Source organism: Ambystoma mexicanum, chromosome 2p (assembly GCF_040938575.1).
Source record: "Ambystoma mexicanum isolate Mex_15411 chromosome 2p, UKY_AmexF1_1, whole genome shotgun sequence".
Taxonomy (NCBI): domain Eukaryota; kingdom Metazoa; phylum Chordata; class Amphibia; order Caudata; family Ambystomatidae; genus Ambystoma; species Ambystoma mexicanum.
In genome coordinates this window covers 239,030,364-239,055,149 of record NC_090923.1, presented here as the reverse complement: position 1 = coordinate 239,055,149, position 24,786 = coordinate 239,030,364, and the positions used below count along the sequence as shown (strand labels likewise).

The following is a 24,786-nucleotide window of genomic DNA, read 5'->3' as shown; positions in this document are numbered from 1 at the left end:
CCTGAAACCATTGGGAATGGCAATGATGATTGCCAAAAGCAACCTAGAACTGTGGGGAATTAGTTTTCTTAAATCCCAAAAATGGTTGCATTACCAGTACTCACCACTATCAGAAAGCCGGCGTTTTAAAACCACCAGACTTTTGTGTAAAACTGAATAAATGAAACAAAACCAGACCAAGGAAAGACTTGCTAAGAGGTGGATACAATGTAAAACTATACTCTGAAATGACTTGAAGGAAGTAATTATTTAATGTGTATGTAAAAATCGTAATAGACTTAAACTGGGGGACAAAAAGTGACATTTAGCTGAAACCTGGCTTAATGAAACTGAATTCTGCCTGACATCTACCCCCACAGGAGTTAAAACCAGCTCAGCCACTATTCCCCTTGCCAAAAGGAGTTGTCACCTCTCTGATTAGATTAGGGGTGGAGCAGCTACAGGGAGTTGAACAAAGGCCTGTCCTGGGCCCAGGCAGATGGTTTATTAGGGTGGTCGTAAATGGCTTCCTTTTGAACAAAGCCCTTCCTTGACTCAGGCAGATGGTTTATAGGGGAGGTCGTAAAGTGGCTTCCTCTTGGCAGAAACGGGGAGGGGCAGCCCCTCTGAGGACAGGCTGACCATAAAGAAAGTGGATAGACTGGTTTCTCCACCATGTGACCTGGGAAGACACACCCCTGTTGGCCAGAATATGATTTTAAGAAAGATGTATAACTCATGGTGCGGACTTGTCAAAATTATCTAAATGATACCATAATTCTTGTGATTTTTCTGCCCACATTTTAAGAGGTTTTAGGACCTGGTGGTATGATCTGGGGGGTTGCTAGCGGAAAATAGGGTTTCACTCCAAATGTCTGCATGTTAAAAATCTGACACTTCATCAATTAATGTCCATACTCCTTGCGCACATGTGTGTAAATTTGGGTAAATGTCCGATATTGCAAAACCAGTTAAAAAGTGCAAAATGTTGCCATTTCTGAATGCAAGCCCCCAGGAAGAGCAGAATTTGAACAGAGTATACCTCATGTGATATGTGATGGGTGCTTGTAATTTTAAACAACTGTGTATCTGTGCAATATGTATTTGAATCAAATATAGATTTGTGGGCAAACTGACCAGGGGAGGATCCTCTGACCCATAAAACCTACAGCATCACTCTGACTCACATTTCCTTCCCCCAATCATGGGAGAGGGGAGAATTGGGCCAATGACAAGTAGAGAGGGGCAGGCTTAGCTAGGCCCAGGCACACACCCATTTTCAAAACACATAAAAAGAGACTGCTGGGACAGGTAGGGACATTCAAATCCAGTTGCTGCAACGCGCTTTGCCGGACCACACCACATCCAGACTGATTCCAGATACATACTTTAGAACCTAGAACTTATACTTTAGAACTTAAAGCAAGGGCCTGAACCCACCAACTGAGAACTCCTCTCAGCAGGCCTCAGCATCCAGCAAGTCATTTGCAACTACCCACAGCCGGGCGAACTGAGAACTCCTCTCAACAGAACTTTTGCCAGAAAGCAGTGCTGTACCCGGTAGTAGAGACATCCAGAAAGCAGAGCAAAAGATCCAGGAGCCAGCAGACCAGACCGTGTACCCAGAACCAGAGACCAGATTGTGAAGTGCTGTGCGCAGAGACCGTCCGGGGCGAGACCAGTGCCGCTAACCTGACAGATCCGTGACGAGGTCCAAATCTTCCAAAACATTTTGTGAGTACTTAGATTAGATTGTGACAGGAATAAGCTCTTAGTGTCAAATAATCTAATCTAAATATTTAACCTAAGTAGAACTGCCTTCTAACTGTCACCTGCCATTTGCAAAGCTGCATAGCTGTCATTTGTAATTTCTGCAGCTGTAAAGCTGTCACTTGCCACTCTGAGCTTTTAACTTTAAATCCGAAAAACAACCTTTACAAAATCGCTCATATCTCGGGGACCTTTTAGGCTAGAAACTTGCTGTAACTTTCTTCTGAAAGCTTAGAACCTCAGCTTTTCAACGAATCCACTACTTATACTTTTGCCGTAATCGCGTTTCACGCATTTGTGAATTTTGCCGCGATTTGCGATTTCAGCTGATTTCTCTCACGTGTGAAAAGCGGCAGCTTCCTTGCTTTACTTTGCCAAAAACTCGTTTAACCTGCTAGTTACTCCTAGAGCATTGTTAAAGTGATCCTGAACTCATATAAAGTAGCTATCACTCACCCTGAACCTCCTAAAAGGAATTAAAACCATTTTTAGCATATTCCTCACTTCATTGCCACCTCTCAAAGCACTTTTGCCTGTATTTCAAACTCATACCTGTTTTCTCTAAGCTTGCTGGGGTGAACTGAATTACATTTGATTGCATTTCTGAGAACTGTGTGCTTTCCTTCCATTTCCTTGCATTGTATAAAGGGGGGGAGTGAATTGCCAGAGAAAAGTGATTACATTGTTTTGTTGAAATCATATTGAGTATTTTCTGTACTGCATTTTCATTCAACATTGCATCCATCTGAACTTATATAAAGCATTCTCTACCACCTTATTCTTCTGTTCCTATTCCCAAGTGTGCTACCTCATCCTTTATACTACTCCTGAGTAACCAAATCAGTTTACTAGTAGGACATTATTCATTGTTGATCACTGCTCATGTTCTTAAGTATGATATTAATTATTAATTTATCATAAAAGTGTGATATATATATTTTGTTTAATTTTTCTCAAATAAACCTTTTAAACTTGCAAAACAGAACTACTTCTTGGCTCAGTGGGGTCAGGGGGATTCTAAGAGAGGGGTGTTATATAGGGGTAGTCATCGAGGACTTATGAACTGGACATAAAGATATATCAATAAGAGTTTCCATTCCGTACCCCAGACTAGGCATTGACTTAGCTGTAGTGTTGAATTGAATCTCCTTACAGCACATCATTTCTGCATAGGCCAGAACATGAGGAGCACCCCTGAGCACACCCCATCCCCTTTCCTTGTTGAGTGCTACAAAAGGCGCTAGTTTGAAAACAAAATAGTTTTCATATAGTTGAATAGCCTTGTTATATCAGTTGATACTCACTTAGAATTTTCAGATATACAATTTCCCAGCACTGCATGCAGAGGAACAAAGTATAAGTACTACACATCAAGGGGCTTAACTAGTGATACACCCCTTTTGTTTGTTTACTTCTCTTTAGGAGTAAGAATACACACCAATGGGAGAAAAGCTTTCCCACAAGGGAGTCAACACCCCCCCCCGATGAAAATAACGCCCTGAAGAAGATGACCTAAAAAACTATGGTTATGAAACCGGTTGACCCTATTACAGCATGAGCTGGTCTCATGCCCTTTTATGATCTATGTAATAAGCAACCTGGCATAGACTGAATTAATTCAACTAGACCTGAGTTATGTATTAGGTCTTTTTTTGAATCTTATATGTGTGAAAAAGGACCCTATTGTTAAGGAGCCTTATGTGTGTTACATCAGCACAAGGTGCTAGATTATTCACGTTGGTCAATAAAGTAGCATACAACACTGTGCACAGATAGCTCTAGAAAAATCTAGAACTGGGCATTGTCTAACGTAAAATGCCCACTTTTTCCAGTTGCTACTAAAACACTAGGGCTGATTTTTAAATGTTGTATCTGTAAGAATCGGAATACGTCACTTCCCTTCTACTATCCGTTACAAGAGGTGCTATATCCTACGTGAGGGATGGCCCCCCAAAAAGTGCTGCTAAGTGTATATGACGTACTGGGGACAAATATATAATATGTTTAGCAGAATCACTTCTCCATAGACCGTGATAGTGTGTTAACATGTATTCCAAATTCACGATAGGAATGTAAGTTTGACCTCTAATAGGTCCAAAAAAGAAAACACCCATTGTGTTACTCTAATTCTCCAGAACAGGCCTCTAGTTCTTTCTGAAGCCATACCCAGTTATTCATCAAAACCTTACTATTTTTATTGTCTCCCTGGTTTTATCAGTGAATATTTAATCCTGGCCTTTTTTCAATTTCTATGTATTGTCTTTAAAAGCCTCCACGGTATGGCCCCTCGCTATCTTTCTTTGCTTGTTTCTTTTTATTTACCCTCCCATCCCCTATGTTCTCACTCTCATTTTCCTCTTACTGGGTCCCCCACCTTATATGCTCAATCTCGTTTTTGGTCTTTTTCACTTCCAGATCCTAAATCTGGAATACTCTCCCTCTTGATGTTCAATTTTCCCCTCCTTTTCTCTCTTCCGCACTCCCCTAAAACCTACTTACTTAATGCCTACACGTGATTTGATTATAACATTTTATTTGTACCGTTTATTTTTGTTAAGCATTTTGTCATAAATCATTATAACAATTAAATAATATACAAATCGGTGGCCTTCCCATTTAGGACACTTCTGCATTGTCTACTTTGTTTTCGTATATGACACTTTATGCCAGATTCCTCCAGTTTCTAAGGGCTGTAATAGCAGATGTTATTCCCCATTTTGAATGGTACTTGAATGCAATGGAAATGCAGACAGAATGAATACCCAACTATTAAAATATGTTGATAAATACCTTGCCATCTTTGCCCTTCCTTTATGCTGAATAAATAGATATGCACTCAAAGCCCGTTGCCCTACTAGGTATGGAAAGCAGCTTTCATTTCTCAAACCCCCAAATCATGCTAATATTGAGCTCTGGCACTCTTTTGACTATCAATCTGGGGACAACATCAACCCAGAGCAGCTTTTGTTTTATGTGGGGCCTGTGAAATATCAAATAGAACATCATTAAAATGTCCATATGCATATTAGAGCCAAAAGCAGGGCCTGCACTACTTACAACACACTCTTCCCAAATACACTCCCTGTAGAGCACTCCGCTCATCCTCCTCCAACTCTCTGAGAGTGAGCTGTTTCTCCAAACCGAGACTTGAGGGTAGATCCTTGTCCTCTGCAGGGGCCACCCTCTGGAACAGTCTCCCTGCATTCCTGCGTCTTGAGGCGGATCTCTTCAAATTACGGAAACTCCTCAATACCTTCCTCTTCTCCTCTGCCTTCTCTCTACCTCTCCCCTGCTAACCTCAGCCTTTGGTCTTCTACCACCTCCTTCCGCTCAGCTTGCTGGCTGGTCGCCTGGCCCACCTCAGAACCTTACAGGTCCCAGGCACCCACACCAGTCCCTGCACCTGCCTACGGGCCCCCACACTACTTGCAGCACTACGCACTTCCAAAAAAGACAAATCTCTGCAGTTACCCTGCCCTCCTGGACTAGGCGCAATTCCCATCTCTCACACGTCCTGTCTGCAACTTACATGATTTGAATGTACCTTACCCAGTAAGTTTGTTGTCCGTCTGTTCCGTGTCTACCCTCGCCCCCCCTTTACATTGTGCACATGAAACACTTGTGTCAGTGGCACACTTTAAAGGCACAATACCCTGATCTTGTCCCCTTGTATCCTAACTGCTGGTCACGCACTTGTATTATTGTCAGTTTGTTATGGTTGTACCCTCTAGCCCCTACCCGCCCTGCCCCCCTAACTACATGCACTCGAATTGGCAGAATTTTTGTCAGGCCTAGTATGCTTATTTTAACTGTGGGCCTCATTCCGAGTATGGTGTTAGTCATGCGCTATTTGTGCCATGACTACCTCCCATACCAGTACCAACTCCGACCTGGTTCAATGGGGACTTACCGGTGTAGTCTAACCTTTGCGGGACCGGTAAGTCCCCATTGAAAAATCCATTCCCCATTCCCATTTGAGCCCCCATAGGGCTCAATGGGAATGGGGAAGTAGCTAATAGCGGTTCCGCAATTTGCGGTACCGTTATTAGCTCTCTGGACCCCTAGTGGCTCCCGCTAAGGGTGCCTGGTAAAATCAGGCACCCATTGCAGGACCCGCTAAGGGACCTCGCAGTAGGGTGGTAAGGGATTACCGGAATCGGTCTCCTTAACGGTGCCCGGTATCGCTTACCGCCCTACTGGAATGAGGCCCATTGTGTATAGGCGGAATATAAATAAACTATCATGTCATATCATATATTGTTTATTTATAAAGTGCTTATAGACAAAAGAAGTGCTTCAAAGGGCTCCAAGGCTTGGAGGTGAGCATGGGATACAATCATTCATGAGGCCTTGGAATTTCAGAACAATATACAGGGCCTCATTACGAGTTTGGAGGTAGCCATGGCCTTAATAAGGGCATGGCTGCCTCCAAACACGGGTCCGGTCCGGGTTCCCTGAATGGGGAAATACTGGGTCATTCCGACCTTGGAGGGCCCGGTATTTTCCCATTTAGGGAACCAGACCCGGACCATCACCATTCCCATTTGAGCCCCCACAGGGCTCAATGGTAATGGGGAGCATGCTAACAACGGTCATTACCGGCCCCGTTGTTAGTATGCTCGGCCACTCGCGGGAGCCGCTAAGGACATCCTCCGACCCAACCCATTCCTGACAACATACAAAGACACAGGTACCCCACACACACACATACACACACACATGCACACATACACAGGCACGCCTACACATCCTAAACTAACATTCGCCCACCTTGTCTTGTAGATCCCCCTTCCTCATTGCACAGTAAACGCATGCGCAGTTCCCTGACACGCTGCTGTTGAAGGAAAGCGGCCTGTTGGGGAATTATTTTCAAACGACTCTGGCAGAATGGGTGAAAGCAGACTTATCTCAGGCACCAATCATTCTAATTAGCCATTCTGCTGTGCCCCGTTAATGTCCTCTCTACCCTAATGGCTCCATGCACGCCCCACTATTGAACAGCGCCCAGATGCCTCAGGGTTAGGTGCGCTCTACAAATGCCAAAATAAATAAATAAGGTAGTTGCAGGAGATGGCCATCTCCCCATTCCAGTGCCTTATGTCTCTGCAAAGGTAAAAACACGAAGGTGGCTTTGCAAGAATTCAGTGGGGGCCCTCGCTTGCAGTTAAGCGCGGTACTTTAATACTCGTTGTGCCTCTTGTCTGATTAAACTCTTATTTGTGTGTTTGAATTGAATACAGAGGTTCTCGTGTTTGCTAAGCCGCCTGCACCCGATATTTCCCCTTCGCTCACACCTGTCTGAGTAGATCAAAGCACCCTGAGCTGAGACAGGGCTCCCCTTTATCTAACATTATATAAAACGATCATAGCTCAATAGTGCGATGCCTGCTCCCACGCCTCGCAAAATGAAGACATCCACCAGTACAGGTTAATGTAGAATCTGAGATGTGCAGCTATAAGAAAGGAGGGGTCTTTTCCCAAAACGTGTATGTGACCCCCCCCCCTATTATTGTGCTATGGAGGGAAAAACTGCGCATGTTACTGATCACAAGGACAAAGCAATGAAATGTGCTCTCTTTGCATCCACAGCACCAAGCCAGCCCCCTGGGAACATCAGCTGGAATGCCTCGGATTCCAAGATCATCCTGCGATGGGACCATGTCAAGGCCTTGGAGAACGAGTCCGAGGTGAAAGGTTACAAGGTAGGCCATGTTACTGTTCTGGTCCATGCAGTGGTCGGAGTGTACAAAAAGAAGTAGTGGAACTATGCTCCTTACTGGCCTGCCCCCGCACTCTATTAACCCCATCACAACGCCCCTCCTGCGCACAATACAAACCCCCAAACACATGCACCTGCTGTTTAAGGGAATGCTCAGTGCAGCCCACTGAAAGTGCAAGTATAGGAACAGTAAACATTAATTTGAATAAGTAGAGGAGCACTGCTCCCAGCCTCTCCTTCCCACTTCGACCACTGGGTCCATGCCCTGCTTGAGTGGTGGCCACACACAGCTGGGGGACTCAATTGACAAGTACTTCAATTTCATTTGAGGAAGTGAAATTGAGTGTGCAGTTGTTTGCGGTTGCAGACGGTGGACGTCAGTTAGGAAGGTTTCCCCATCAATTAGTCGTTCAGTGGAGTGTACAGCTCCTCCGCCAAACTCAGGTGTTGTTTTACATGTAGATCAATTATTCAGAAGCAAGCAGCTTGTTGAGTGCGCGGAAGGAGTGCTCACTGTTGGCTGGTGTCTACATTATGAAAGAGTTGCAGCTAAGGGCCCGATTCATGGAATATTTGCCCGGTTCAAAGTGATTTTGCACTGCTGAAAAGTGCCTTTGCACTGCCGGCACAAACCCTGATTCATGGAACCGTGCAAAGTGTATTTTTGCCGGGCAAAGTCAGCGCATAGTTATTTTTGCAGTACAAAAATGTAGTCTTTTACCGGGTATACTTCATATCGATGTTTTTGAGCCTGCTGGCTAGCAATGCCCTTATAATTGGTGGAGTATTGCATGTCTAAGTGTCTTGTGCGCCCCAACACCTACAAACACATTGGTACCCTTCCACGCAAGTAGGTATGTCTTGCACATGTCAAGTGACCTGCATCAAATGGCGTGTCTCTAGCAATTCAAGTTTTCATATTCCACCGCTATTTCGAATTTGGAAATGTAAACATGTGCATGAACGCTAAAATGAGACATTGCATACATGTAATATGCACACTCACAAACGTGCATTTAGAGAAATTAAAAACCTTCACTGTGAAGTTAAATTACAATTTTTAAATGTGTATACAAATAAAACAGCAAACATATGAAAACGTAATTTGCATGAACTTTGATCCCTGGTTTGAATCCTGTATTTCTAAAATGATCCCAGTTGGGTGTATACTTTATTTGTAAAAATTAAAAACAACTGTCGCTTAGGTATGTCGACACAAGCAGAATTACAGAAGCCCCTTTTGTGACAATGTAGCTCCTTATGGTTCCACAGTAAACAGCGGGCAATAGAGAAAGAAGCGCTACATGGGAGGAGTGGATCCAGAAGCGCATATGGGAAGAAGTAGTCCGGGGAGAATAAGAGAATGGTTTGGGGGAAAGGGGATGAGGGGAAGAAACATGGAGTGCTATTAATAATGAGAAAAGTCGGGGGCATTTTGGTTTGGAGGAGTTGCTTCCCCAGTTAAAGAACAGTATAATGGTAAATGCTATACTATAACAGGTGCACTTTTCCATACAATAGATTTGATGCAATTTGGCAAAGTGTGAGACTCTTTCTCACCACATAGATTCCTTGTGTCTCCCCCCCAGAAACCTTTCAGAATTCCATACCATAATCTCATAGTTTACTTCAATCCCTTCAAAGCATGGACTCTATTCACCAAGATTTTTCCACGAGTAATTGTTCAAATTTACTAACATATGAATGCATAAGTTAAGACAGTCATCATTACTAAGAGTACTAAGAGTAGCATCTTTTGTGAAGAGCCCTCTCAAGGTTTAAGCCAAGGTTTAGTCAGACTTATCTTTGTGAGTCCCATCCTCAGTGTTTTCAAAGAAAAAATATTGCTTTCCTATGTGAGTTACAACCAGACATAGGTGTGACTTAGGTTTGTCGTCACTTACACCAAATAAAGGTATTATTCGCCAATGCTCCGCCTGGTGCGCAGGACCGTTACCAATACTGGTGCAGAGGGATACACATGCGAATAACCTGCAGGAAGCAGAGAAACGCAGGGAGCGGATTCTCTGCCATGGCTCTTGCTCTGAGTGTATAAGCGGAACCAAAATGGTCTACACGGAGCAAAACTGAGGAAGATAACATTTCCCTGGGATTTCACAAAACCGCACCTTTTAACTCAATCATAAACATGAGGGTAAACGCCAGTTACCATTTTGAGATTTAAGATGCTGCTGTAATTTTATATCAATTTTGTAAACATTATTTAGTTCCATCTTTTAGTCCTTTCTTTACCAGCTATGTTATTTCCAATGGGTGAGAGGCCCAATAGCCAACTATAGCATGATGCCAGCTTGGCCCTTATTTACCTTTGACTGTGTCTTGATACGATAGGTTATTTATAAAGCACTTAATACACAGAGGTTTCATTTATAATGCGCTTAATGCCCAGAGGTTTCATTTATAACGTCCTTAATGCCCAGATGTTTCTAAGCGCGGACCCGGGGATCGAACCTGTGGTGCTCCATGTCGTCTTGCTTCCAATGCGAGGACGTTGCCACTGAGCTATCATCCCGAAATCTTCGCATTCGTCCCTCTGGTCCCATGTCTTCTTTTTAATGTTGCTTTCATGGCACACGTTAGGCCTTTTTCTCCCTCTGACCAGTTCAAGTTCGGCATCTGAAAAACTATTTGGGCCATTTCACAAAGACGCTTCTATGAGTAGACTTAAACGTCTATGAGTAGACTTAAACGTGGTAAGGGATATTTGATCAAAACAGCACACTAGCATATCTGACATTAATTAATTAATCTTTTATAATGAGCTTGATACCAGAGACCAGCCTCTAAGTTCGGGACGGGGAGTCAAACCTGCGTTGCTCTTCGTTGTCTTGCTTCCAAGTCAAACGAGTTACCCCCAGGCTATCCTGCCAGTATTCCTGAAGTACTAGCAGAAAGCCACGAGTCTATCCGAGTAACACATGGTAACCTCTTTCCGTATCGAACAGGTCTCTTCAGGTTCAAATCAAGAGTATGGGCCTCATTACGAGGTTGCCGGTCCGGTAACAATGGTACCGGTATGCTTGCCGGTACCGTTGTTACCGGACCGGCAAACTCTGAGTTGTGCCGCGGGTGCCTTTCATTCTGCCACGTCTGCCCTGGCGGAATGAAAGGCACCTGCGAGCACAGCATGCCTGTAGCACCGGCACCGTTATAAACAGTGCTGGTGCTACAGGCATCCCCAGTCCCATTGAGCCCTATGTGGCTGAAATGGGAATGGGGATTTACCGGCACCCGTGAAAGGGCAATTACCGGGTCCGGCGGGGCCGGAATACCCCAGTAATTGTGGGTGCCGGATTTTCATGCCGGTATGGGGGTAGTCTTGCTGCTCTTACCGGCAAGGCTACTTCCAACCTCGTAATGAGGCCCTATGTCTTAGTAACTTCCTTGTGAATAAACCCCATTGTGTTTCTCCTTCTGCGAATATTCCCATGTTTACGCAGTGAAGGGTCTGTTAAAAAACAATTTAGCAATATTTTCACCATTAAAGTTTCATGAGATCAGAATGTTTAGGTTAATATTATACTCAACACCCAGTGCCCATAACACCGGCGGATTGGGCTGAACCCTTCCATTAATACAGTCTCCTTTCCACGCCTATTCCCATCACTTAAGCAGCTCAGAGTCCACAAGTCTGCATGCATGTGAATATTTTGCACACACCTCACAAGCTATGCTGATGGAGGCTATTCATCCTCCTCTGTACCTTGCAAGGTGCAGGGAAAGGACAGGGTACGGCAGATAAGGACAGAACATGATAGATAGGCCAGGTTAGGTCATGAGAAGTCCTATAGACCAGGATAGGATAGGGATGGACAGGATTTTATTGGATTGGTTTGTATTGTATTGGACAGAACTTGATAGGTAATAAGAGCATTTGTCGTGCATGCTCTATAGAGCCATCCAACTCTAATGTAAAGCACTGTGGTCTCGTGACATTGCCTCGTAGCCAACTCATAAATGTAGTAATTCGCTTATAGTACACACTTCTCCTTTCTTTTGGATCACCTAGTACACCGATCAGGGGTAACACTAAAAATCAGCAGACCTAAAATGGCACCACATCGAGCTCAAACAGAGCAGTTCTCTCATTTGCACTGATGCATGAACTTTTCACAAACTCCCCGCGCCCCTGTCCCCTTCCAGAAATGCAAGCGCTCGTCCCAGACCGCAGGCCCGAACCATGTCTCATCCTTTTCCACTTCTCTCGCTGCTTTGTTTGTGTCCTGCGTGCTCTAGGTGTTCTATCGCTGGAGCAGACAGAGCATCACATCTGTCATCGAAACCAACCAGACCTCAGTGGAGCTGTCGCTGCCCTTCGATGAAGATTACATCATCGAGATCAAGCCCTTCAGCGAAGGAGGCGACGGCGTGAGCAGCGAGCAAATACGAATCCCAAAATCATCAAGTGAGAGCTTCTCTTTAATCTCCTCCTGTTCACGTTCAGCATTCATTCATGTGACATTCATGTCGATGTTGATCTCATCCTCCAAACACATCATAGTGTTATGCGCTCATCAGCCAACAAGTAGCAATGAGATTTCATCATGCAATCTCATGAGGTCACCAACCCAACTCATAACAGAATGAAATGCTGGCATATCATCCACCAAATGCATGAAATCACTGTATGCCATCACCACCCGATGAGGGCTCCCGTGATGCTGTGACGTCACCAGTCCACCAGTCCAACATATGACACTATCAGATCTCTTCCCAACCCAACACTGTTGGACAATCTCATGATGACTCATGCAAACCCCATGCTTTGCTCCAACAGCCTCATGACCACACAATGTCAAAAATATCCAATTTATGGCCGCACGCACTGTGTCCACCTAGATAGCCTCATAAAATAACCAACAAAATGAATGGCAAGCACAGACATTGTTACCAAACCTTCAGGCAGCCATGAACCTTGTAGCCATCCTTTTGATACTTTGAGACCATTTCCATTAAGCTGCATAGGACATCAGCAGTCATTCTCCTTCCCAGCAGCCTGCACAGCAAGCCTCATGAAATCCTCAAACTGCTTCATGACCTGTTCTGCCAAGCATGAAGCAAACTAATACCTTGATGCCTTCAGCCGGAAACCAGCGGACACATTCCGACAAACCGCCCAGATCAGGTTCATTACATTCTCACCAATCAAAACAAATGATGCCATCAGGTATTCTAATTAATTTCCCAATCTGTCTCATGGCATTGACCATTTAATTGCATGGCCTATCCAACCAAACTGCTCACAACAGCAATCACTTGACCTTACCAGCTAAACAGCAACCCTGTGACAGCAAACACCATCATGACCTCAAGAGCCAGTCAAATGCCAACTTTACAAAGTCTCACTGCTATTCCTGCTCCATCCATGACATGACTGTCTCACGAACTCACCAGTCAAATATATGACATCACTAGCTCTTTTACATCATCAAACAACATCATCCCCTTAAAAATCAACTTCCCAACATGCTCGGATGCATAGGATCTTCAATATCATGACTTCATCCCTTCATCTCTTGATGCACTCTGAGTCTGTGATGTCCTTTTTGGCCTCATGAGGTTAAGAGCCATTCTCTTCACACGGATTTCTAGAATAACATGTTTTAAATACACATAGTTTATGAAACATGTTAATATTACACACTCAGACTGCTGAAAACTATATTTGTGTGGGGTTAGACTGTATGGGTATATAGATAATATTACAGTTGGGAGAGGAACGATAACATGATGGTTGGCAAGTTGGGGTAAAAGGCCACATCTGTAGCACACTGAGATTCCTTGTTCTATCAGCTCATGTCCCATGCCCCTCAGTCACTGCTGGGTCGTGCTGAGGAACATCCCTCGTATGCTCATGTACCATTGCATGTCATGCATGGTCAAACGTACCGCCGCATGACTCACATATAAATAGAAGAAGCTGCCAATGGGACAGGATAGTAGAGACTCTAAGCTGTGGAAATGGACAGGAGCAAACTAGAAAACCAGGCGTTTGTGGAATGATGGGAAAGTAGCTATCATATGATGTTATCATCCTGCTAATGCATCAGCTTTCAGTCTAGTGTACGACAATTGGAGAAAATTATAATCATTAGCACATCAAAGTCATTTTTTACTTTTTAGCCTATCAAAATGCTTAGAATGCACGCATCAATTTAGCAATAATGCCACATGTTGTGTTCTGCCACACTTGCATCTTCTCACCTTGTTTCCAGTTGTGGGTTTGCTGATTTGAATCTCCCCAATCTTGTGTTTTTGCCACGCTTGCAATTTCTCGTCCCACCGTATTTACAGGGTGTGTTTGCAGTGTAGTTCTTGCCGCGGTGGTGTTTTGCCGCGTTGGATTCAGTCTGTCTTCAACCAAACTCTCATGCACTGCATCCCAGGGAATACAGCCGTGCCCCTCCGGGGGTCTGGTCTGCACAGCCACATTGATCTGCTATACACACTGTATCACTGCATCCACCCTAAACATACATCACCCCCGGGCCGAAGAGCTCCTTCCATAGAGTACAGCTGAGTGCCATGCAGAATTCGGTCCTTCTGTTCTCATAGCTTTACTCTTATGAACCCTCTGACTCCTTGACAATTTGGCACAGCACCCACCCCCCCCCCACCTGATAATTACGGGCTGCTGTGAGGGTCCTAGCCACTCCCTGCCTACCATCTCTATGACTATAAAAGCACACATGCATTTTACGAATCCTTTCATCACTTCTCAATCCTCTTGCTGGGGTCATCCAAAGGGAATTCAACTTCACACCGCTTTGAGGCCATACCAATTACAGTAGGCGCTATACAAATTCCAAACAACATAACATCTCATTCTTCGTAGTTACAGGGTTTTCATGGTTTACTGCCAAAAGTAATGTCATAAGCAAAAAGAGGATATTTAACAAGGGGCAAGTGATGTTACCACGTGTTAATGGCCTTAGAAGAGAGTATTATTGTTTTTTTAAACATTCCACTAAATGACTGTTCTGTTCAAAATTAGAAGAGCCAAAGAATAAATATTGGAATGCGGGGGCAAAGAACTTATACCATCAATTTTTGCCCTCTGCCAGTGCATAATCTACAATGCAACTGCCAACATTCCAATGTTCTAAGCATTATTGCCCACACTAGCGGGCATTATGGGATCTTACATCTACGCTATGGGCCTGAATAAAGCAAGGCGTGGGCTGGTGGGGGCAATAATGTCATTAGCACCCAGACCTGGTTCCAAAGCAGTTTCAGGCATCCACCGTTGTTCTCGCTCCCCCATGGCTCCGCCTACATGCTGTGGAAATGAAGAAAGGGCCTCAGCTGCTGTGAGCGAGGGAGTGAAGACAAGGGTGGCGTGTACTGGGGATGGCAGGCAAGAATGTAATGGAACGGCCGGCAGGAACGGGTGGCACCACTGCTGCCACAAGTTAAGTGTGGCGGAGAAGGCACAGGAGCAGGGAGCACAGGGAGATGGGTGCCAGGAAGAATGTTGCAATCCTGACAGGTGTCAGGATCCATGGCTACCCTGGTGAATATTGCCTGGAGGCCCTGGATCGTGATTGGCTGCCAGGCTATGAGTGCTCTACAATGTTTACTATTCTCTGTTATTGACCTCATTCCAGATATTCTGAGTTCAGCAACAGCCTAGCCGCTGGATTTCCATACACTATTTAATTTCATCACAAAGTGCTAAAAGCGCCACTATTATTTGAACCCCTGGAACCCCACCCAGCACATGACATACCCCACGCACATAGCTTGCCACACCCAGGAGCTCCGGATTTCCTGCACAAATTCGGTTCCTGAACAAAATCGCATCTGGGTATCATGGTCGGAATACTTTACCATCCCCTTTACACTCACTCTCCCACACCACTCCCGCATCATCAACACATCCCAACACCCCCCAGCCAGTGGGGGTGGACTGGCCTACAGGGAACTCTGGAGATTTCCTGCAGGGCCTCTATGCCACGAGCCTCTTAGTGAGGGTACCCTGATATTAAACTCCTCTTACCCCCTCTCCCAATCACTGCAGTCCTCTTCCTCCCATCACTCATCATCCCCATTGTAGCAAAGATTTTATCATAAAGCCTCCAGTATTATGTTTCTTACTATTAAGAAATGTTTTATGTCATTTTTTGTTTTGTTTTGTTTAAGCACCTTTTAAATCTCTATTTGGGGACAGATGTGATTTAATGTTCAGCATTTGGACCAATTTTTCAAAAAATGTCTTGGGTAGAGGACGATCACCCATCCCATCTACTTTGAAGGTTTGGGCTTGCTCGCTTCCTTCAATTGCATAGAGTAATATGGGGCCACATTGAAAAACATGTCCACAGCCACTTTTGGTTCCCAGTGCACACCTTGCAGGCAGGCAAATCAAGCGCATCACAAACCCTGCTCTCAAACGACTCTTACCCCCCCCCCCCCATTCACACTGACCCCACCATACCTCTGCAAAATTACAACACCACCATCAGCCAAAAACCTGACCAAATAGCACCCCCACCTCAAAAAACAAAAACCTCACACACGCCACCACAGGCCATGGTCCAACAACTCTCTTCCCACCATTAATATGAAATCCAGACACCTAGAAAGAGCGTGGAAAAAGAACACAGTCCCCTCCACCAGGCAACCCCTGAAGATGGCCATATGCTGCGCCAAAACTGACCACTGCGTCAGAGAACCTGGATCATACCCTACCTCCATGACAGGACACAATTTGACTCCATGGCGCCGTTTCAATCCCACACCCTTCAAGTACAGGGTACCAGAAGGATCTCCCCTATCTCCACTCCTGTTCAACCTCTATCTTACATCCCCTGCACAAACCCTTAGCTGCCACAACATCCACGTTCATCAGTACACAGACAAACCACACATATGCTTGAAGATCTCCTCCCCCTCTGAACACCAGGCCGACAAAACTGCCTCTTCGTCTTCCCCACCTAGATGGCCACCCACTTCCTAAAACTGAACCCATCCAAAAAAATGCCTCCTCATCTGCCCTACTCGCAACGCACCTGGCCTCCCCTTGTATCAAAGAACACACCACAGACAACCCACACAGCCTCCTCTCAAGTCCCTAGGAAGCAGCAGGTAGACACATTCTACACTTACCGACCACTCACACAGCCTCCTCTCAAGTCCCTAGGAAGCAGTAGGTAGACACATTCTACACTTACCGACCACTCACACATAACGTCAGCTCTCTCCCTCCTTCACTGGCTCTCAATCACCCAGAGAATTGCTTTCAAATGACTCTGCATCATACGCAAGGGCCTACACCTGAAAACACCATCCTTCACAATAAACTGAACCCAATCACCCACACAAACACCAGACAAGCCAACCAAACGTCCATACACATGCCACTCTTCAATCTAACCTGCACCTAAAATAGGGCTTTACACAATGGGCGCATACAGCCTGGAAGGCCCTCCCACCACACGTTCGCACCACACATTGCACCACCCCTTCCAACCTCACCGTCCTCAAAATCCTAGAAACGCACCTCTTTCCCGCCTAATCCAGCCAATCTATCTCGCCCACCTATCCCGATCTTGCTATCCTGTTCAGAAAAAACATTGTAACATCTCACCAGCTCTCTTTGAACTTTGGAAAGTCCTCTAGGACCGTCTGGGTAGGGGCAGTGCTGTATAAATATTTAAATAAAGTAAAATAAATAAAATAGCAGCTTTATAGATCTTGAGAAGAGTCATTTACACGAATTGGTAATGTTGTTTCCCAACGTATTGTTTGCACATTCATGCTCCAAGCCATGACTTAAGGGCAGACCCCATGATGATGACCGCCCCCTTCGTTCTAATGGTAATGGCCCAAGATGTCGCCCTCACTATTACGACGGCTGAAAATACTGACTTTTATATTTTTTAGACCCCCCCTTAGACCATATATATATGTGGGGGGTATATAATATAATGGTAATATGGGATGGGTGTGGGGGTCTCTCCCCCGACATATGTATGTGGTGTAAGGGGGGTTTAAAAAAATTAACAAAAAACAAAAAAGTCGGCATTTTCGCCTGTCGTAATAAAAGTGGTCGCAATAATCACATAGATCCGTTCTAATCAATTGACATTCTTAGTTTTCTAATTTCATATAGCTCCTATAAGTCATTTAGGTGGTTCATGTTTTCATAATGTCCTCATGTTACACATTTGAGCCCTGTGTGAGGGAACATGACACCAGGAATCTAAAAGCACGGCTAACTCATGAACATGGACGGCAGGGTAAGCCGATACAGAAATGCAAGATACATTTTGTCAGGACTGCTCTTGGGTGGTAGTGGTGCGCGGTATAAATATACATAACATAACAGATGACTTTTGGCTCTTGCACATAGCTTTCTGTGAAGCAGAGTGTACAGGTGACCAATAAGAACCCATACTTTTTTTAATTGTGCTGCTTGATTGACCTGGGGATGCTTACTACGCAAATGAAGAGGTTCCCCGTCAGAAGCAAACGGGTCTTTGAGTGATTGGCAAAATGTCCACAACTAGTGCGTATCCCAGAGTGATATTGGTAGCGGGTGTAATGCATTACATACTAGGCCCATTAGGGATAGGCAAGACGCCTTCCGAATCCTGTCCGCGTAACAAGGAAGTACTGAAGCGGTTTGCCCATGCGCAACTTGCACTCAAACAATGTAGTGTGCTTCAGTGCCTGCTACCTTGTGGGAAGTTTGAAGCACCTCTGCAAGGTTCACGTGACCAGCTGCATACTGTCAAGCAGTAGTTGAGCCCGCCCCTGGTTTGGTAGGGCACACGACACGCCCTTCCAAACTGAGGAGGTTGCCGACAGAAAGCAATATTTTGCAGTGACACTCAGCCTACGGATGCTGATCGGACAGGAGTACTACAGCAAGGGACTGTCAACATTCTCACCTGGGAGAGCAGAGATATTTACGTTGGAAATATCATTAACATGGCAACAGCAGCAGAGGACACAAGCCTGACCAGGTGATATCAATAGTCCCCCTAAAAGGAAAAGAAGACGTAACTGCTCTCCTCATATTTTCCTTGGCTCACACCTCCAATGGTTGGCATCTCTTTGGGAAACTATTCCCTGAATTGGGATGAAAGATGCATCTAATGGGCCATAGGATGGAAGTTACACCTATGCAACCTGCCTGGCCCAGAAGGTGGTTCAGGTGGAAGTCGATAGCCCAATGGGTTAATTACCCCACTCACGACTACCTTTTAAAACTGTCATCCACCTCCCACAAAATGTTGAGGCTGGCTCCGCCCGGCTCTTCTGTAGGAGCAGGAGAAGCCGTTGCTCGATGAGGATGCACTGGGCTGAGCTGCTTGAGAATTCTGCCTTCCTGGCTGTCTGACGGATCACACACATGTATATGTAACTGTGCACAATCTTGCTGCTTGTGCTGTATTAATGTGAGTGACACTAAATGCACGTATATTTATTAGTCGCTTGTAAGCAGCCTGTGACGGCCTTAGTGGCAGCAGCGGCCCCGGCAGACAAAGAACAATTTTGCGCCCCTCCTGACGCACCTCCGGTCTATTTGGGGGTAAGGGAGGGGGGCATTGGAGGAGCCAAATATTTCTTTTTGTGGCGGGAGAAATGTAATTTTAAAATTAAATGCGCTCGCGGGGCCGGCGAATTTAAAAACAATAGGGTGCTGGCAGCACCCTATTAAGAAGATTATCGTCCCACTCCTGCGCCATGCAGGGTTGGTAATTATCTCAATCGGGTGACAGCACCCTATTGTTGTTAATTGCGGCTGCTCCTGCGACCGCATTTAATTTCAAAATGACACTTCTCCAACCACGCCAGCTCAGGGCAGCCCTTGAAAGGCTCCCCCGAGCTGGTGTCCTGGGGGATTAATGGCACCCTGTGGGACTATGGTGCCCCGGGCGATTGCCCTGCACGCCCTGCCCTAAGGCCAGCTCTACAAGCAGGACACATTTCCTCAAGGCGCTGGTTCGTTAGCCTTAACACACACATTATCCAGCCTTAGGTGCTTGTTACTGTTACCCGCCTCAGTCCCTTTAATACAGAGGCTCCCGAGTAAGAGGGAGTGTTTAATGACATAAGGGTAAGAAGGAGTGTGGATAGAATGGGTTCGTTCCAAGTTGTATTGCAATTGCAATGAAGTAGATGTGTTTGTTATTTGGGGGGGTGCCATGCGGGCAAAAACTGGCAACGAGGCTGTCTTCTGCAGACTGGAGCCCAGTCCTCCATGCGGTTGATCCCACTGCGCTCCTACAGTGCTGTCGGCTGGTGATCCCACCATGCCCCGACTTTCCCATAGGGAGATACGCAGTCCGCATATCTCAACCAATACGCCGGCGACCCCGCCGTGACAGTGAAGCGCTCGATCTCGAGCGCAGTGCCCAGCAATCCTGCCAGAGGCGGATCTAACGGTCGCCAGGCAGACAAATGGCGACGGGGCCCCTGTCGCAGGCCCCACCCGGCCCTTCCACACAGCAAAAGGCCCTTTCTGTTGTGATGTCACTCCAGTTCGAGTTGAGTCGTGTGTGCGTTTGTTCTGCCCTTCTTTCACAGTGTCAAAACTTTAGCCTAACATTGTGAAAGAAGTGCAGAACTGTTGCAGTGTGCGTTTGTTATTTTGGGAATGGGGAGGCAGGCCACCAGGTATGAGTTACATGTTGGCTGTGTTGGAGGCAGGACACCAAGTATGGGCCAAGTTTCTTGTCTTATTCGCTAGCGCTGCGGTTTCCTTCCCTAGGCGCTACACTACAGTCCGAAGCCGTGAAGGGAACTGCCGCCTGCACTGATGTGCGCCCTGAAGTTGGGGGCTGCCCCAAAGGAAGCCCCAGGACAGGGACCGTCCCTAGCCCGTTGAGTCAGAGACTCAGGGCCCGGCTCAGAGGGGAATTCATGGACCGCAGCACTGCGTATAACAGCTGCACGGCTCCCCTGCAGCACACAGGCTGCCCTCAGGGGCCCACCTTGTTACCTCTGTAGCTCTCTGAGCGTGTTTCTCTATCTTTCTTGTCCGGCCCGCCTTCTTCTCCCTTCCCCTCCATCGCCCTATCTCGTTTTTCATCTGTTTCTCTACCATTCTCTCACCTGTGTTCTTCTCTAACCCCATCGCCCTTCCCCCACGACTTCCTCTTCCATCCTATGTTACATTTTTCTTTCTCTTTACTCACTTTATATATTATTTCTTACTACCTCTCCCAGCCTCTCTGTCTTTACTTATATTTCTTTCTCCTTCGTTCTCATCCCTTCATCTCACTTCTCCCTTGCCCCTCTGTCTCCCTCGCCCCTCTTTCTCATCGTCCTGCTCTTGTGACCACACTTAACACCGCCCACCCAAAGCTCAGCCTCCATGACCTGCCCACCTAGGGCCCACACCAGGTGCTCCCCACGGGGCCCTTTGCCTTAAGTCTGCCACTGAATCCTGCTGGTTCCTGCCTGCACAATCCGTGTGGCGAGTGACTGGAGAAAAGCCACGTGCTGACAGGCTCCATCCACCGGAAGGCTGGTGCTCCATTTTTCGCTCATACGCCTAACATCATTGCGTCCTACAACATCTGCATGCACCTGGGGTGTGTTCTTGAGAGAGCCTTCTTTTCAAAACGGAGGAACTGAACATATCTCCACGTAGGAATGCTCGCAATGTTCGTATTCACATCATCAGCGTAACAGCCCTGATATGAACATTGTAAACATTCCGTTCCTAACCATGCTGCTACGCCGAGGGGTCTCGACATTTCCACAACGTTCCATGCATATACCGACACATGCAGGAACAACACTTTAGACTGCACGGCCCTGCCCTACACGTGGCAAGTGCGTAGGAAGGCCCGCTCTGACCTACAACAACGCTCGCTACTACTACATGCGAGCACTAGCCTCACACCAACTCCTCAGCAGTTGAGGCACTCCAGGCCCACACCAACGCCAACAAGGAGCATGTGGAGACGCTGGCACACGTGGAGCAGCCCAGAACAGCCCCCTGCCCCACTGAAATACGACTATCCGACTCACAGAGCCCCTGTCATCTCCAAGGATCCCACGCCCTGCATTGCAGGTACAGGCCTGTGAGGGACCTTGTGACTCGGGTTGCACCAGGCTTCGTTGTCTTCTTTGCAAGGCACCCTAGCCATCATGAGCAACCCCAACAGGCCACCCCCTGTTCACGGGGCCACGCCCACCCGCTGGGTTGAAGAGTGTTGACCTGGACGTGTGAACATCTGTCCAGGGGTGGTGTTACCCGCCTCTGTCCCTTTAAGGCTCCAGAGTAAGCGGGAGTGTTTAATGACCTAAGTGTAAGAAGGAGAATTGTGGATGGAATGGGTTAGTTCCAAGTTTTATTCCAACAAAGTAGATGGGTTTGTGAGCTCCGGTCTTGTGTCCTTATTTGAGGGGCCTATCTGGGCAACAGTTACCTGTTAGCAAGTACCAGGATGATATGTACATGTTGGAAAATGTTTCTTTTTAGCTCTTTTCAAACTGTCTGAGCCTAAATCCAATGTAACCAACTCCCCCCACACCACCTGCCATGGTCACCAATTCCCAGTCGTTATTACAAGGGCCCAGTCGTCCCATGGTAACCGAACTACTCCCGATTCTCTGGGTTCGCCGACTGTGCAACCAACGCATTCATCCTGTAAAATGAGCAGGAAGAGATACGACGTCAACGTGACAAGGCGCGAGAAACGCGAACACGAGAACATAATGAGAAAGGAAATGGCGTCTCCTCAGAGAAAGCTACACACCCGAGTGAGGAATAAAGACTGTTTCATTCTCAAGTGTGGGAGGGGGCACTAGGGGGCTTCGTGCTATTGTGATATCGCGGAAAATCCAGCTAGGTTTAATAAATGGAGCTAATGCAGCAAGTGGCAGATCTGCCACCTCTGCAGAGTGCGCGCGCGGAGGTTTTTATGGATGAATAATCCAGGGGGTAATGCAGCGTCACGAGACGCAGTAGCGCATACATTTCTATACAGTGAGAAGTCACAGCAGACATTAACTAGACACTTGTGAGGGCGCGCGGGGTGCAGAGATGTCACATTCTTCTGTTTGCGTGCCTTTTGATTTTGGTTAGCATTCATTTTCCATGTTCTGCTCCTAGCCTTTTCTGTGTTTATTCAGAAGGCAGTCAGAAACCAGGGGTGCTCCTTAGTAGCACAGATAAACAAGCACTGATGCAGCCGCTATTCTTTGGTCCTGTATAGGCATTTGCCAGCCAGTCACCAATTGCCAGCGGCTGTCATCAAATGCTCAAGTCCTACCCGAACTTGCCATTTGGACGGTTATTCACATGCTATGACAGGCATCCTATCCTATAACATCTGGTGCCATTCATTAATAGGGATAGCTGGTTAATGCTCAGGTACACGGCTCGTTGGTAGTGGTATTGTGAAGCTGGGTATTACATTTAAAAAAAATGGACCATGGCTGCAGCACAACTACACCCTTTAAACCAAAAGGCCAGACTCGGCTCTCGCTCTGCTTCATGGAACATGCACTCCTCAGAATTCCATCCTGTGCCTATCCTTTTCCAATACTCTGATTTGCCTGCAGAAGGGTGCACACGGAAAGGAGTGTTTGGAATGCAGCAGTTAGTACAGAAGATCTCATTTGCCATCCATCAGGTGCATCAAAACAATCCCCAAATCTGTGCCCTGCACCTGCAAGCAGCCAAAATAATAACTGTAGCGAAGGCATCTTACTACCAGTTGCCAATGGCTTAAAAGGTGGCATCAGCATTCACAGTGCAGCACAAAGAACACTTCTTTCCACAAACCCACCCTCGGAAGAACGCTCCACCTTTCCCACCAGTGCACCAGAGGCCATATTTAAATACCCTATGAATAATCCTCGGTATCAGGTAATAATGTCCCCATACATTATGTCACCGGGAAAAGCAATTGCCGACATTATATATGGTGACATTATGTATTGGGACGGGTTGCTGCTCCCATTAAAAAAAAAAATACGGGGATTGTGGGAGTGTCCCCCGCCTGCTCAATGTAATAATGTCACCGCACAAAATGGCGACTTTTTTGTCAGGGGACATTTTTGCGGGGACATTATTACATGGAACCTAATCCTCAAGGAATTACCAAAGTATTGATATGTCAGACGAAGACATGATCATGACGTTCCAATTAAATGATCCAGATCTAAATTGCAAGTGCAACCCCGCCCCAAAACAAATAAAATCCGATAGGCTAGCCACTGCAGTGGTGGCACTCTGGATCAACATGACCCCTGACCTAGGAGAGCAAATAGGCATTCAGCATGGCCCTAGCCTGACATCTTTCTTCTTCCCAAGAGTGCATTATTATCTATATCCAAACCATTGTCCTCTCTAACTAACTGCACATTAATTGCCAGACCAGAAGTGGCCTCAGGATGACAGAATGTTACTAAATTAATCCACATCCAATCCAGCAAAACAGGCCCAGCAATGCAAGCCTATGAACTGTGCCATTTTAACAGCACCAACGCTTGCCGGATTCCTTAATTGAACCTCTTTCTGAACATAACGATTGAAATATGTTTAAAAAGTTGCTTTAGGAATGGAAAAAGCGGAAAGGATAGCTCAGGGCAACGTGCCAGCCTTGGAAGCAAGACGACACGGAGCACCACAGGTTCCACGCCCGGGTCCGCGCTTAGAAACCTCTGGGTATTAAGCACGTTATAAATAACCTATCATATCCTATCATATCGCACCCCATGTCCCAATTTCGATAACTGAAACCTAGCCTGGGGTATTTGACTGGAGGATCAACACCGCACTCCCACTTCAACAGGCTTTATCGGCTGTTTCGCTAAACGTGTGGACAGCTGTAATTCATTAATATTTTATAACTCACTTAAGACCGAAGACCAGTCCATCCAGGACTCCAACCTGTGCTGCTCTGCATTTTCTTGATTCTAAAAGAAACACTTTGCCCCTTAACCGTCCTCCCACCCCAAGCTTTGCACTTGTTATTGCCTGATCAGTTTTGCTATCCGCAATGCGATGGGCGTGCATGGATGGCGTGGTGCACAGAACACAGGTTGCGCTGCAGCTTCCTCTTGAGTGTACATAACGCGGGTGAGCTCTGAGATTATGCGCATGCAGTGGGGGCGTCTGAACTAGCGTCCCTACGGGGAACGTAAGACATTGCAGTTCACCATGGTCCCGTGAACAAGAATCTGGCAATAAGTAGCCTTAACACGCCCACACGCCACCTCCTCTGCAGTTTTACATTAAAGCATGGCAAGCACTGTGCATGTGGGACACGGGCCTGCCTTGCCAGGGAGTGTGACGTCACGAGCAATTTCTGGAGCTCTGCATAATG

The 24,786-nt window shown here is 46.3% G+C and overlaps 1 protein-coding gene across 3 annotated transcripts in view; it reads left to right on the top strand.

The window, feature by feature from the left end:
- The window catches only part of LOC138566364 (contactin-4-like), a 1,270,454-nt gene that overhangs the window by 1,234,081 nt on the left and 11,587 nt on the right, over window positions 1-24,786 (top strand). For 2 of the 3 annotated variants that reach the window (XM_069643524.1, XM_069643523.1), the window contains exons 21-22: window positions 7,339-7,451; window positions 11,726-11,894. In XM_069643524.1, the coding sequence (XP_069499625.1) occupies window positions 7,339-7,451; window positions 11,726-11,894 (282 nt within the window). The remainder of the gene's footprint in view (window positions 1-7,338; window positions 7,452-11,725; window positions 11,895-24,786) is intronic. The other variant, XM_069643525.1, reaches the window with a different exon arrangement.